The following is a 14838-nucleotide window of genomic DNA, read 5'->3' as shown; positions in this document are numbered from 1 at the left end:
TCCACTTTAACATCTTTAGAAAATAATTTCCTTTAAGAATACAGCAAAAAATCCTTCATAGCCCCCAGAGGGCACTTAGCTGACTCCCTAACAGTGAAGGAAGAGCCCTGGTAGTGATGTCAAATCCAGAGGTACCTAGTAGCTTAACAGACCACCACTGAATTAAATAACTGAAAAAACTGTTGAGAAAAGGTATCAAACCTGTATTAATAAAATAAACTTACCTAGCACACTTGATTTTGTTATTACAGGCTGTTCCTGAGTGTCTGGCATCAATAGGAATGTTATATTTTGGAAATAATCCTTTATAGCACCTACTCCTTCTTCAATAAACTCCTCTAACCTATAGAAGACAACAGGACAATTACATTACATCGAGTTACCCCCCTTAGGAATTGAAGAATTGTCCAACCTAATTACACATTACAGAAGGACTGCGAAGGAAATATATTGATATCTACATGATCTACTACTAGACTTTATTGGATTCAATACTGTACTGAAGTTATAACACCCACATAATTCCTGGATTTTGTGTTGAGTATATTAAAAACTTCTCTACAAGAACCTCATGAATTATGAATTTAGGATGACGAATATGACAAAATTAACTGTCACAGTAAACATTTACACCTCCTATATATTTAACACATACCATCTGAAGTTGCACATACACTGTCTTCCTAGTTAGGGAAAAAGGTATACAGCTCAGGCCTAAAAAAAGATACTTCCGGTAACATGCTCAAAAAAAATTAGGGCTAGTAGGTCATTGATTTTTTGATTTTTTTAAAAATTAAGTTGGACTTTTCGGAACTTATTTTTGTGTCAAAAAAATGAATACAAATATGGTCAAGCCAAAAATTTAGGATAGGTTGGGATACCTGAAACAATTTTTTTAGACCTCATGTTTTCAAGCAACATTTACCTTCAGTTAGGAAAAAATCGCAACAAAATGACTTATTCACAGGTTTTTCTAAATACTGTAAATCCTCTTAATTTTTTTAATAGAAGCAACATTAAGACTTAAAAAGATTTACTTTTTCAAAAACATCGTATACAGCTCTGGTTTCATCTTGTCTTTAATCTTCATACAAAGTTCCTTGAGTGTTACATCAGATGTCTAAAAATAAAGATTTAGAAACGTTCTACAACTACTAGACTAGCTCCTAGACTATGATATATCTTTTTACATTTTTATGATTGAATGTAGTGAACTGAGCCAGTCTATATCCTATGTCCAATATCATAATTTCAACATCAGTCCTGTGTGAAAATCTCTAAAATAGACTGGCTTTTGTCTCTATGAAATTGAATTTGTCAAAAAGGGAAAAATATAGAAATATAGTTATTATCAGTCTAGTGGCTAGTCTATACAACTACAGACCTGGTTAATATAATTTCAAAATGCCCACTGACTCTGATAAAGGAAACTACTGACCAAGACTTAGTCCTTTTTTGCAGAAGATAAGAAATCAAAAGCTCATTTTCTTTGACCTCTTTTGTTCAAATTTCAACCAGTCAAATTAAATGATAGTGATATATTAGGGTTTGATAAAAGCACTTTGATCTACAATGTTGTATTCTGTTGAGTGGATTTTGCCAAGCCTGGATCCACCGAGGTACTTGTGCCAAGTGTAATCTGGCCTGGCAAAATCCATAAGGACCAAATGCATCATTGCCAACCAAGATACTGCTTTAATGACCCTTTTATCCGATATCATATTACATAATATACCTACATTGTATTTCTAGTGTTATTTCTTTTGTTTGTTTTGTTTTGGGTTTAATGCCGTTTTTCAACAGTATTTCAGTCATGTAACGGCGGGTAGTTAACCTAACCAGTATTCCTGGATTCTATACCGGTACAAACCTGTTCTCTGCAAGTAACTGCCAACTTCCCCACATGAATCAGAGGTGGAGGATTAATGATTTCAGACACAATGTCGTTTATCAAATAGTCACAGAGAACATACGCCTCGCCCGAGGATCGAACACACGACCCCCGAGATCCGTAGACCAACGCTCTTACCTACTGAGCTAAGCGGGCGGGCTTAGTGTTATTTCAGTTAAAATTAACCACAGTTTTACACTGTACATAAATAACACTGAAAACTTGTTTGAAACAGCGAACGTTTGATCTATATCCCTCCCGATGATCATAAAGTGAAAATGATGAACTTGGAACTGAAAGAACATGTAATAGTTGTCTTGAGAGCAAGTTGGTCTCTGTTCACAGGTGGCCTCTAATAATAAACTACACTTATGGAATGACCACTAGTGAAGATGTAAGAAAACTGTCCAAGGCAAAAAGGTAAAAGACTGACCTGTAACAGTTGAAGTACAGTTATCATAAAATTTCTCTTCTCTTTCTCTGTGAACTTAATCTCTAAACTGCTATCATCAGACGTTGAAAAGGTTGGCAATTCTGCTTTCTTCATTGTGCAGTATTCTTGAATCAAAACTATCACAGACATCTTGTGTGGTGTCACCTGAAAAACAAATATTTAAACAAAAATATCACTTAATTCTTTTCATTTAGATAAGAAATTCTCACAATGAAGAACAAAATTAAATCATTACATAACTAAAATATATTCCAAACAATTGTAGAAATCAATTCTTACAAAACTTCCTTATCATCTGTTATCAATATCATATATGAAAAGTGTACACACTAGTGTTTATTGGTGTCATTTATTATCCATTTTTAAATTACATTTTTATTGTATTATATTTGTTAACCCTTAGCCCGCTAAATTTCTAAAATGGACTGGTCCATTATTTAATTTGGGCAGTACCATTTATTGTTTGAAGGGGTGTTCATTAAAAATTTACCGACTGAATAGCGAACAGTGCAGACCATGATCATACTGCACAGATGTGCAGGCTGCTCTTGGTCTGCAGTAGTTGCAAAGGCAATACCATTTGCCGCTAACAGGCTAAAGGTTAACAATGTCTGACCTTGAAATCATAAGTCAAATGAAGTTATCGTACCTGTTCCTTCAGCGGCTTCCTGCTGAAAGGTCCCAAGGTGAACAAGTCTGAGTGAGTCCCCATTCAGAATGCCTTTGGAACAGCTGTAAAACACATAAATTTTAAATACTTCAGATATACATAAATACAGAATTGAATTTCAAGTATGGAATAAAATTATTAAACAGATGGCAGAAAAACACCCAAAAGTATATCACCTTCTTTAAAAGAAGGGATTATTCTGTTGTAATATTTATTTTACACATCATGCTCTTTGCATTCAATAATATTCCAAATGTAGTCAGGCTGTCCATACTAGGAAGTCAATAATAACAGGGCTTATTATAACACAACAAGCAGATCAACCTTAACATAATCAGTGTTCCTGGATTCTGTACCAGTACAAATCTGTTCTCCACATGTAACTGCCAGCTTCTCCACATGAATCAGAGGTGAAGAACAAATCATAATTTCAGATGCAATGTCTTTTGCCAAATTGTCATGAAGAACATACGCCCCACCCAGGGATGGAACTCACAACCCACTCCATTTGCAGAATTTTGAAGTATTGATACTGAGAAAAAAAAGAATACAAAATATCTTAAAACACAGAGGGCCAAGATGGCCCTAGGTCGCTCATCTGATTAAAACACCATAAGAGTGTAAACATGTTTTACCCAGTGATTTCATAGAGACAAACATTCTGACCAATTTTCATTAAGATAGGACCAAAAATGTGGCCTCATGAGTGTAAACAAGCACTTTCTTTGATTTGACCTAGTGACCTAGTTTTTTAACCCACATGACTCAGATTCGAACTTGTCCAAGATTTCATTAAAACAAACATTCTGATAAAGTTTCAGGAAGATTGGAGCAAAATGTGGCCTCTAAAGTGTATACAAGCTTTTCCTTTGAATTGACCTAGTGATCTAGTTTTTGACCCCATGTAACCCAGATATAAAATCATCCAAGACTTCATGTTCACAAACATTCTGACCAAGTTTTGTGAAGAAAGAATAAAAATGTGCACCCAAGAGTGTAAACAAGCTTATTCTTTGATTTGACCTGGTGACCTAGTTTTTGACCCCACGTGATCCAGATAAAAATTCATCCGAGATTTTATGCTGACAAACATTCTGACTAAGTTTCATGCATATCAATGCAAAATACAGCCTGTATTGCATGCACAAGGTTTTTTCTTTGTTTTTAACAGGTGACCTAGTTTTTGACCCCAGATGATCAAGATTCAAACTTGGTCTAATGATCATCAAGATCATCATTTTGACCAACTTTCATGAAGGTAGGGACATAAACATGGCCTCTGGAGTGTTATCAAGCTTTTCCTTTGATTTGACCGGATGACGTAGTTTTTGCCCCACATGACACAGATTCAAACTTGACCTAGAGGTCATCAAGACAAACATTCTGACCATTTCTCGTGAGTTTCAAACTTAAACTGTGGACTAAGAGTGTTAAGAGTGTTAACAAGATTTTCCTTTTATCTGGCCTAGTGACCTGGTTTTGAACCCCACATGACCCAGTTTCGATCTTTGCCTAGAGATCATCAATACAAACATTCTGACCAAGTTTCATAAAGATTGGTCACAACTGTAGCCTCTAGATTGTTCACAAGTTTTTCCTTTGACTTGACAGGGTGACCTAGTTTTTGAACCTACATGACCCAGATTTGATCTTGACCTAGAGGTCATCAAGACAAACATTCTGACCAATACTCTGAGTTTCAAACTTAAATTGTGGTCTCTAGAGTGTTAACAAGATTTTCCTTTGATCTGGTCCAGTGACCTAGTTTTTAATCAAACATGACCCAGTTTCAAACTTGACCTAGGCTAGAGATCATCAAAACAAACATTCTGACCAAGTTTTATAAAGATTGAGTCACAACTGCGGCCTCTAAAGTGTTCACAAGCTTTTCCTTTGATTTGACTGGGTGACCTAGTTTTTGACCCCACATGACCCAGATTTGAATTTGACCTAGAGATCTTTAAGACAAACATTCTGACTAAGTTTCATAAAGATTGAGTCACAACTGTGGCCTCTAGAGTGTTCACAAGCTTTTCCTTTGATCTGGCCTACTGACCTAGTTTTTGACCCACATAACCAAGTTTCACATGTGACCTAAAGATCATCAAGACAAACATTCTGATAAAGTTTCATAAATATTGGGTTACAACTGTGGCCAACTTGTGACCGGTCACAATAGCTCACCTTAAGTAATTTGTGCTCAGGTAAGCTAAAGAAAGACGGTTGGTGCAACCTGAAGCATGGAAAGATGTTGCAATCTAAAGCTTTTTGTTGTGTATATATTATGTAAAATGTCACCTTCTGCAAAATCCTTAACTATTTAATGCTCTTAGAAGTTAGAAAAATGAAGACATTCAAAAATCTAAAAAAAAAAAGTCATAAAATACCGGTCAAACTTACTTGCTCCAATAAATTTAACACTTCAACTGAGTTGGATATAATGCATAATTTTAAATTTTAAGACTATAAATCTGTGGACAGGTGCGAGGGGATACCTACCGCGGCACTGGTTTCAATACAAAGCAGACCATAGAGGACACAAAATTGCAGATCTAGAAACAAAACACAAAAAAGGTCAGTGGGGAAATTTCATAAATTCATTATAAGAGATGTAATCATAACAAATGCATAGTACATGTCATATATCCCGGCACAACCAGTTTTCAACTGCTTAACAAGTTTTCTGTGCAGTTTTGTACAAATGCAAGTCCAAATCATTGGTTTATTGTCTAACACTTTCTATCAGCAGAAGTGCTATAAAAGCATACCATTTAAGTTTCAAGTTTCTAACTGATCGAATCCCTGGCAGGATGATTTTGAAAGCCATCAGTAGGAAGTCATGCTGAAAATTTACAACCTAAATTCGACCACAGGTGGTATTTTCCTTCCAGCAAAATGAAACAGCATTAAACTTTTACTGTAGTTTCATTACAACATGGCAAACATAATACACCCAAAATTCAAGTCTGGCAACAAACACTAAAACCAACATGGCAGATCAATATTCTGTAGGTACACTTGCCTAAATTGGCACCTAAATTACAGGGGGTAGGGTAAAGTAAAAGTCAGCCAGAAGTTAGTGCATTATCTAAAGAACTATATCATGTGCTCAATTACTCAAGAGAACCAGGGTGTCACATCTGCTACATTGATAGCTGTCACATATGACAATGTATTATATAATTGCTAAGCTTTTGACACTTCAAACAGGGCTTAAGCTAGGCTAAGATTTTAGGGAGAAGTCACTTCTCCCTCAGGTAAGATTAGGGAGAAGTGGAGAGATTTTAGGGAGAAGTGGCGAGATTTTAGGGAAAACGTGGAAAGATTTTAGCACCATGACATGCAAGCTGAAAAAGGAACTAAATATGCTTTATATAACGTTACTATTTTTATTATACCCTGTCTTTGTTTACAAAGTCTATTAATTTAAAGTAAATAACAAATTCACTGAAAATGTCAGTGATTCTGTTTTCTTATCATTTTTAACCTTGTGAATCTAATGTGATTAAACTGCAAATTCAAGTCATTTTTCACTCTTGCAATGATGGTCCAAACCAAGAAAACCCTTTAAATATGAATACAATTAAAAAAAGTTAATTCCATACCAGCAAAAAATAAATAATTCAAGCTCCCAGTGCTAATGCAGTCAAAGTCAGTCATTTTAAATAACAAGTATGTGAATTAAATACATGTCAATAGCAGTGACATCACTATGACATCACATGGAATACACAGCTTCTTTGATCTGCTGGTGTCTCTTTGATACGCTGGTGTCGGCACACATTAAAAGAAACAGTTGTCAAACAGGTTTAACCCAGATTCTGATGACAGGTGTCAGTTACGTTATTTTAGTCACAGAAAGTGTCAGTGATAATATTATATTTCTAAAGTTTGGGTTTTGAAAAATACGAGTAAAATTAAGTGGATATCAGGAAATTACTGGAGCCAAACACGGTAAGATACTTTCTAATGGTCAAAAAAGAATGTGTAAGCTTATGTAATATAAATCCCTACTGCTTTGTTTATCAACAGTCAGTTTACAAAACAAGTGTCACCTTCGCACTTCTCCGTAATCTGAAGTAGGCGGAGCTTAAATTATGCTACTGTGTATTCCAGTCAAGTGTCAACAGGTCGATAGCGGATAAATGGAGGAGTGTAGATAAAAAAATCGGGCGACTTGAATTTCGCTTTGATATTAGATTAGAGCGAAGTGGGGAGCTACAAAGCGACTATTTCGCTCAAGTCGCTCCCTAGCTCAAGCCCTGTTCAAATATTTCAAATTGCTTAGAAAATGAAAAAAAATGTTGCAAGGACAGGCATCATGATTGCATTGTCAAAATAATTTAATAATAATATGCTTCACAATTCTGGCAGTAAGCATGTGTTAAGCAATAAACATTTAGTGCAAAAGATATATAAATACTGATATTGGCTTAAACAAGAATAGGTAGTAGACAAGGAAAGATGCAGGTTTTTTAGTAATAAGAAAAACCTCATGAAAACATAGTACTGCTACATAAATGGAATTTATATAATTATCTAAGTACCAAAACTGAAGGCGAATAAGTTCCTAACAAGTTCTGTCTCTGCTGTAAACAGTGAAACAATCACAACTGATAAATTTGGCTTGTAAAGATTTTTATCATACAAAGTCCTAGGTGGTTGAAAATAGGTTGTGTTTGAAAATAGGTTGTGTGGGGATACCAGAAAGGAAGTGTCTAGGGGTACGGATCCGTACCTCTAGAATCTGATTCTAGAGGTACGGATCCGTACCTCTAGACAAGCCTGTTAGGGGTTTTCTAGTTTTACGGACCTCCGTTTTTCTAGAGATTCAGGGTCATTTACATTTCAAATTTTGTTGAAAATGAAGAAAACAAATAACATTTCATCAGAATTCACCTTAAACTTGGATCTAAATCGTTTACTGATAAAAACGTTCATCCAGTTTGTTACATTTTCTTTCGGAACGTAAATAACCGAGGAACACCAAATAAATCACGAGGATTCGAAATGGCAGAAAAAAAAGATATAAAGATTAAACAAAATAATGTTAAATATGTTGGGGAAAAAAACCGTAATTGATAATTAACCCTTAGTGTATGTGTATGTTTTTCACACATTTTGGTAGCCGTTATGATCGAGATACATGGGACGTTTTCACAAACAGTTTCTATTACTTAATGTCGCTTAATTGATTATCAAACAATCAGTTCCATGCTGATTATCATTTATACCTTGTTAAATAACAAAATAAATTGGTGCATATTATATATAATGCCTAATTTATTTATTTATTTTTTGCTGAATAATAGAATTCATTTAAGGGATAGAATTATTAATCTAGCTGTTATCAACAGTTTATTTAACAACAAACTAATCGGCACGGAACAGCGTATTCATTTGGAGTTCCTTTGTTATTTAGGTTTTGAAAGAGAAGATAAACAAACGGGTTAACGCTGGTATCTGTAAACCAATTAGATCCAAGTTTTAAGTGAAGATTGGTTAAGACTTATTTGTTATTTCATTTTCAACAAAATTTAAGATATAACAGCCCTTTTTTTGTAAATTTGGGGAAGGGTACCAGGTCCCTTTTGGAGGGGAAATTTACGTCGCGAAATCATTGTTTGGAGGAATATATTTGCTGAAAAGTTGTTAAAATCAGGACTGAAAATCAAAACTAATTTCATTTTTTTTTGCATGGGGAATTTTTGGCCAAGGCGTGGAAAAAAGTATACTTTTTAGATTGGGGAATGGGGCCGAATTTCGGCCCTAAAATCAGCATAAAAAAAGGCCTGTATAAATAACCCTAGACCTCCAGAAAAAGGAGGTCCGTACCCCTAGAAAACCCCTAACAGGCGTGTCTAGAGGTACGGATCCGTACCTCTAAAATCAGATTCTAGAGGTACGGATCCGTACCCCTAGACACTTCCCTATATGACACATTTCACTGGACATTTCCTTACAGAAATATGCAGAATAAGGTTGGATGCGACACAACAGTGAGTCAAAAGTTCCTGAAACTTTCTATTATTTGGACTACTTATTTATGTGAAGTTTTAAAACCAAGCAGGCAACTGCCGTGATAGAATCTCTCAAACCTGTCTGTTGCCTCCACGACTCGTGCTCCGAAAATCTTTATCCGAAATACCAGTACATTTTTACAAACGTTCTATTTTATAAATATATACAGTTAATCAACATGAATGGAAAATATTATCAATAAAATGCTATATATAATCAAGCTGTATCACATTCACCTTTCATCAATATTGTTTAAACAGAAAAAATACACTTCGTCTTAACCAAAGGCACTTGGTTGCACTGATGGTATGTTGAAAATTCGCTTTTTAAAGAATCTTAAAAATTTGGTCTCAGGATAGATATAAAGATAAGGTATTGCACTCCGCCATTATCGGCCATTATCGGCAACGGAACTACGGTCGACTGGTTTTGCAAACGGTAGTAAGCCACTAATTTATCGTGGCGTGGTAACTAGAACTACCTAACTTATTTCATGCGTTAATATTACATATTAACTCTGTATTACTAAAACAGATCAATGGAAAAGACTGTAAAACGAACTGGAGTACATGTCGATTTTTGCCTACAGAGCCAGAACCATAACACAGACACGTCGACAAAGATTGTACAAGAATTATCATTACAATTTTTCACAGAATTCATGATGGACCTCCAGAAATTTATAATTTTAACATGACATCACCGTACGTTAGGGATTCTAACTGACCAATCAGAGAGCTGCATTTTCGAGCACATGCCAGTTTCTACTTGGGTATAACGAAGTATATTTACAATGAAAATAAAGTGACTAGAAATAAATATCACACTATTTTAGATATCAAATTAAGATTTTTCAATGCACATGCTTCAGACGATGCTACAAACAACAAAACTTTGAAATTTTGTTCAAATATTATATGGATTTAATACCTTTATTTTAGTTTAAAGTTTGAGATTTTACAAAGGGGTCTACGATAAAGTCCGAGTGAAATGTAATAATCACCAAAGTGGAAATAATTATCATTGCGCAATGTTTTGGACATGATAAAATTATGAATGGTAATAACTGATTTGGTCTATTGCTGTACAGTTATTTTTTCCTGTCTCTTGACATGGTATTTTTTCAAACATCTGATGTTGTTGGAGGAATACATAAGGTGTGCCTGCAGGTATAACTTCATTAGACACCTGGGTAGAACCACCAACCTTCCATGTACCAGGATAAATTTTTCAAGCGAAAGATTTCTACACCAAAGCAGGACTTATAATCCACACTGGTGAAGAGCATGTAAATGTAACTCCTCAGTTATGATGATAGTCTGTGTAAATATTTACTTACCAGCAATATGTAGGGTTATGGAATAACCTTTTTGACATTTCACTGGTTTAAGACCACAAACACTATAATAATCTATTCATTTTCAAATTTAAAATTATAAATCCGTATTTAAACAAATCAGCACTTTATCTTAGACAAAATTGACTTCAAAAACTTAAAATTCTATAGCCTTCTGAACATTGCCTCCATAATATCTTAAATTTCCATCGATAAAATGGATATTCTCAAATTGCTAGCTAACCTAAAACCAGACAAAGCTGCAGGACCAGACCATTTTTGTCCAGTTGCCTCCAGGAACTTAATGATGAAATTGTTGATGTTCTACTGGTAATCTTCCGACGATAATGTAGTATACATATACCTTATTATGATATCAATTCTGTGGATGGAAACAAAATCCTCCAGGAAAATCTTAACAAGCTAGAACAATGGGAAAATAAGTGGGACATGGAGTTTAATCCTTCTAAATTAGGCACTACATGTCACAAAAATCAAAGCTGTCATCAAAACCAAATATTTACTCCATGGCTATATTTTATAGTTAATTGTCAGTGCAAAATAGTGTGACAGATGTAAAATACCACTTAAATATCTTTAAATGCTAATAAACGCTTAATTTCATAATCATCGCAACAACAAACGAAAACGTCAAAACATAAGCATACAAATACTTGTCCGTCCACAGCTAGAATATGCATATACTATCTTGTCCCTAAGTAATACTATGGAATAACCTTGACCTTGTAGAATAACCTGACCACAAAGTTTCAGATGTACTGTGGAATAATCTTGACCACCCTGACCTTGCAGCTTTCAAAGTGGTTGTAGCAACCATAAAGTATATGTACTAGACCAGAGTGCTATGGGTTTTTTTTATCTTTTAATGCTTATTCTTTTTTAATCACACTTACCATGCTAACATTCCTTTAGCCTTTTCATTTTAGCTGATGTCGGACCCAACAGTCTTTTAGAACTCTTTTTCAACATAACTAGCAAGTCGACGTGTATCCCATGTCTCTATCAGTCGAGAGATGACTTGACATTATGAGAGAGAGAGAGAGAGAGAGAGAGAGAGAGAGATTTTTAATACCTGCCTGCAGCCACTTATGAAGTATATACCTACCTTTCATACAGAAATACATTTTCAATTTTTATAAATTAAATATCTGACATGTGCATTGTGAATAAGTTCTTTTTCTATAATTTAATGTTGTGAGCTTGTTTTTGACCTTGTGTAACATTTTTATTACATAGTTTAAAAAAAAAGACAACAGTCTTGATCAACTCTGAAAAGCCGGAAATAATTTAGTGGTTCAAAACCTTTTCATTACCCGTCATACACCGGTCATACACTTCCGTTGCCTCGTCAGATATATACCTTATATGTAATAATATACCAAAACCTAAAATTTTAACTTTTTTAATAAAAGGGATTCACTTACAGTAAATAATGTTTTTGAATACAGGGAGCACTGGTGCACGTATTAAAACCAACAAACAGTAGGTACAGGCCAATATAAGAAAAATACTATCAGTGCAACCAAGTGCCTGTGGTCTTAACCGAATTTGCCGCAGTATATTTTGGGCTATGGTTAAAACACTGACAAACCCAGGGTCTAGATACAAGATACAGGAAAGTTTATTTACTTCTACTTCAACTGGATACTCGTCTGCAAATCCACTGAGTAGACATCATCATTTAACGTTGGATATTTCATATAACAAATAACAATAGCTTAAAGCTATTTCCCGATAAATGGTGATAAACCCAAAGCAACCATCTGGGCGGGTGGGGATCTAAATATGCACAAAAATGGATTGGTCAAAAAATTTTGTCCCAACCTCAGACTGTAGATATCAGTCCTTCTACAGGGAATTCATTAATATCATATTTGATAGTAATCTGACCCAAGTAGTCCAGGAGCCAACTCGTGAAAATCACATCGTAGATCTATTCATGGCGAGTAACCCGTCAACTGTCAAACGAACCAGTGTAATTCCAGGTATCAGCGATCATGATGCTGTCCCGGTACAGTCAAATGCATCTGCCCAAAGAAACCCCATAAACCTAGACAAATCCGCCTCTTTGAAAAGGCTGACTGGGATGGTCTTAGGTCACATGTATCAGAACTCCACAACTCCCTTACAATGTCAAACTCCTATGAAATTTATCAGTAGAATCTCATTGGAAGACCATCGCCAGCTCTACTGAAGAAGGAATTAAGAAATTTATCCCGTCTAAAATGTCATCAACCAAAGATAAATTCCCTTGGATCAAGGTTAACCTAAAACGACTCTACAGAAGACGGGATAAAGCCTTTGGGAAATATAAGACAAACAAAATTCCAAAGGAAACTTACCTTAGTCTCAAACATCAATGTAGGAAAGAAACCAAATTAGCCTATGAAGAGTACCTTGAAGATATCCTTAAAGTGAACGTCGAAACTGATCAAACGCAAGCACAACATAACAGACCAAATACTAAGAAATTATACAGCCTTCTCAAGCACTCAAAACAAGATTCCACTGGCACTGAAACACTCAAACATGACAACAAACTTCACACACATGACCCTGACAAAGCCACAGTACTCATGATGCAATAAGCAATTTCAGTCAGTTTTTACTTCAAAATCCCCTCTCTCTCTGTAAAATCTTTGGCTGATATGAAGGTCCAGGATATTGCAGATACAGATAAAGAGATCCCAGGAAAAGAAACGTACAGCCCACACAAACCTGTGCCTGATATTGAAATTTCAACACAAGGTATCGAAAAACTTCTTAGCAACCTTTATCCCCGTAAAGCTGCAGGGCCCGACCAAATAACACCGGATCTCCCCTATCCTTACAAAACTCTTCCATAAATCCCTGCAGTCCAGTTCTCTGTCAGATACAAAAAATGTATATGGAAAATGGCGAATGTCGCTCCCATCTTTAAGAAAGGCTCTAGATCAGACCCAGCCAAATATCGCACAATCTCTCTTACCTGTATCTTGTGTAAAACCCTGGAACACATTGTATCCTCTAGCATAACAAAACACTTCACAAAGAACGATATGTTTTATGAACTGCAGCATGGTTTCCGAGTAAAGAGGTCTTTTAAAACTCAGTTACTAATGTTAGTAGAAGATATCCTTCAATTCTTGAACCTGAAAAGTCAAGTTGACCTCATACTCATTGACTTTTCAAATGCGTTCGATATGGTCAACCATGAAAAACTACTCTACAAGCTGCATTTCTATGGTGTAAGGGGTCAAACTCTTAAATGGATTAAAGCTTTCTTTGATAACAGGTCACAGTTAGTGGCAGTTAATGGGTCCACATCAGACACCATACCAGTCTCCTCAGGTGTTCCCCAGGGTTCGGTCCTCGGGCCCCTCTTATTTCAACGATCTACCTGACTTTGTTAAACACTCTAAAGTTCGACTCTTTGCCGATGACACGGCTATCTACCTTTCTCTGACTAACTCTTCCCATTCAAGCCTACTACAACAAGACTTATAGCAACAGGAACTCTGGGAAACAAAATGGGACATGAAATTCAATCCGTCTAAATGCCAAGTATTACAGATCACTAAGTGAAAAACACCTATACCAACACAGTACCTTTTACACAAAACCATCTTACAAACAGTACCATCTGCAAAATATCTTGGCATAACTATATCACACAACCTTACATGGAATCACCACATTGACAACATCACCAAAAAAGCAAATCAAACATTGGGTTTTCTAAGACGTAACATCAAATTGCACTCAGAAGGGTTAAAATCACAAGCATACAAAACACTCGTACGGCCCCAGCTGGAGTACAGTTCCACTGTGTGGTTCCCCCACTCTGATACTCTGATTGATCAGCTTGAGTCTGTGCAGCGCAGGGCTGCACGCTGGGTCAAGCATGATTACGGCCGTATATCCAGTGTAGACAACATGCTGACTTCCCTTAATTGGCGACGCCTTGCACTCCGTCGCATTGACCAGCGCCTGGTTATGTTTTATAACATCTTGCATAACCAGGTCGCCATCCCACTACCGGACTACCTAACACCCAATACTAGATCTTCCAGAACCAGAACCACTCATTCCCAGGCATTCGTTCAAGTATCACCCTCATCCAACTATCATAAATTTTCCTTCTTTCCTCGTACAGTATATCATTGGAATGCCTTTCCTTCAGATGTTGTCAACTCGTCTGGGCCAGTGTTCAGTCAGGCTGTAAGCCAGATTAAGCACATCTCACCTTAAATACAACTGCCCTGTTTTTTAACCTGTTTTTAACCATTCTCCTTCTTGCTTTTTACCACTACTTTTTACTCTTTTAACATGCTTGCTAGTTGATGCGAAAAGTCTAGGTCCCCAGCAGGGCTTTGACTAAATGGAAGATAGATAGATAGATAAGTAATAACAAACAAAAGTTGAAATCACCAGTCAAGAAATAAGGAATCTAATTATCAATGCTT

The 14838-nt window shown here is 35.9% G+C and overlaps 2 protein-coding genes across 4 annotated transcripts in view; one reads left to right on the top strand and one right to left on the bottom strand.

Moving 5' to 3' along the window:
• The window catches only part of LOC123551101 (anaphase-promoting complex subunit 5-like), a 30603-nt gene extending 18637 nt beyond the window's left edge, over nucleotides 1-11966 (bottom strand). Inside the window, exons 1-7 of one of the 3 annotated variants that reach the window (XM_053524999.1) lie at nucleotides 11938-11962; nucleotides 9273-9319; nucleotides 5515-5567; nucleotides 2995-3077; nucleotides 2325-2489; nucleotides 1038-1120; nucleotides 225-343 (exon numbers count right to left, since the gene is read on the bottom strand). In XM_053524999.1, coding sequence (XP_053380974.1) covers nucleotides 225-343; nucleotides 1038-1120; nucleotides 2325-2489; nucleotides 2995-3057 — 430 coding nt within the window. In that variant the 5' untranslated portion in view covers nucleotides 3058-3077; nucleotides 5515-5567; nucleotides 9273-9319; nucleotides 11938-11962. Of the gene's footprint in view, nucleotides 1-224; nucleotides 344-1037; nucleotides 1121-2324; nucleotides 2490-2994; nucleotides 3078-5514; nucleotides 5568-9272; nucleotides 9320-11936 lie in introns of all 3 variants that reach the window. The other 2 variants (XM_053525000.1, XM_053525001.1) reach the window with 2 other exon arrangements.
• A 1075-nt stretch (nucleotides 11967-13041) lies between these two features.
• Nucleotides 13042-14838, top strand: part of LOC123551073 (golgin subfamily A member 2-like) — a 53656-nt gene continuing 51859 nt past the window's right edge. The window contains exon 1 of the mRNA XM_053524180.1: nucleotides 13042-13094. Within this exon, the coding sequence (XP_053380155.1) occupies nucleotides 13042-13094 (53 nt within the window). The remainder of the gene's footprint in view (nucleotides 13095-14838) is intronic.

This window comes from Mercenaria mercenaria, chromosome 15, assembly GCF_021730395.1.
Source record: "Mercenaria mercenaria strain notata chromosome 15, MADL_Memer_1, whole genome shotgun sequence".
Classification (NCBI taxonomy): Eukaryota; Metazoa; Mollusca; class Bivalvia; order Venerida; family Veneridae; genus Mercenaria; species Mercenaria mercenaria.
This window is presented reverse-complemented; position numbering and strand designations above follow the sequence as displayed.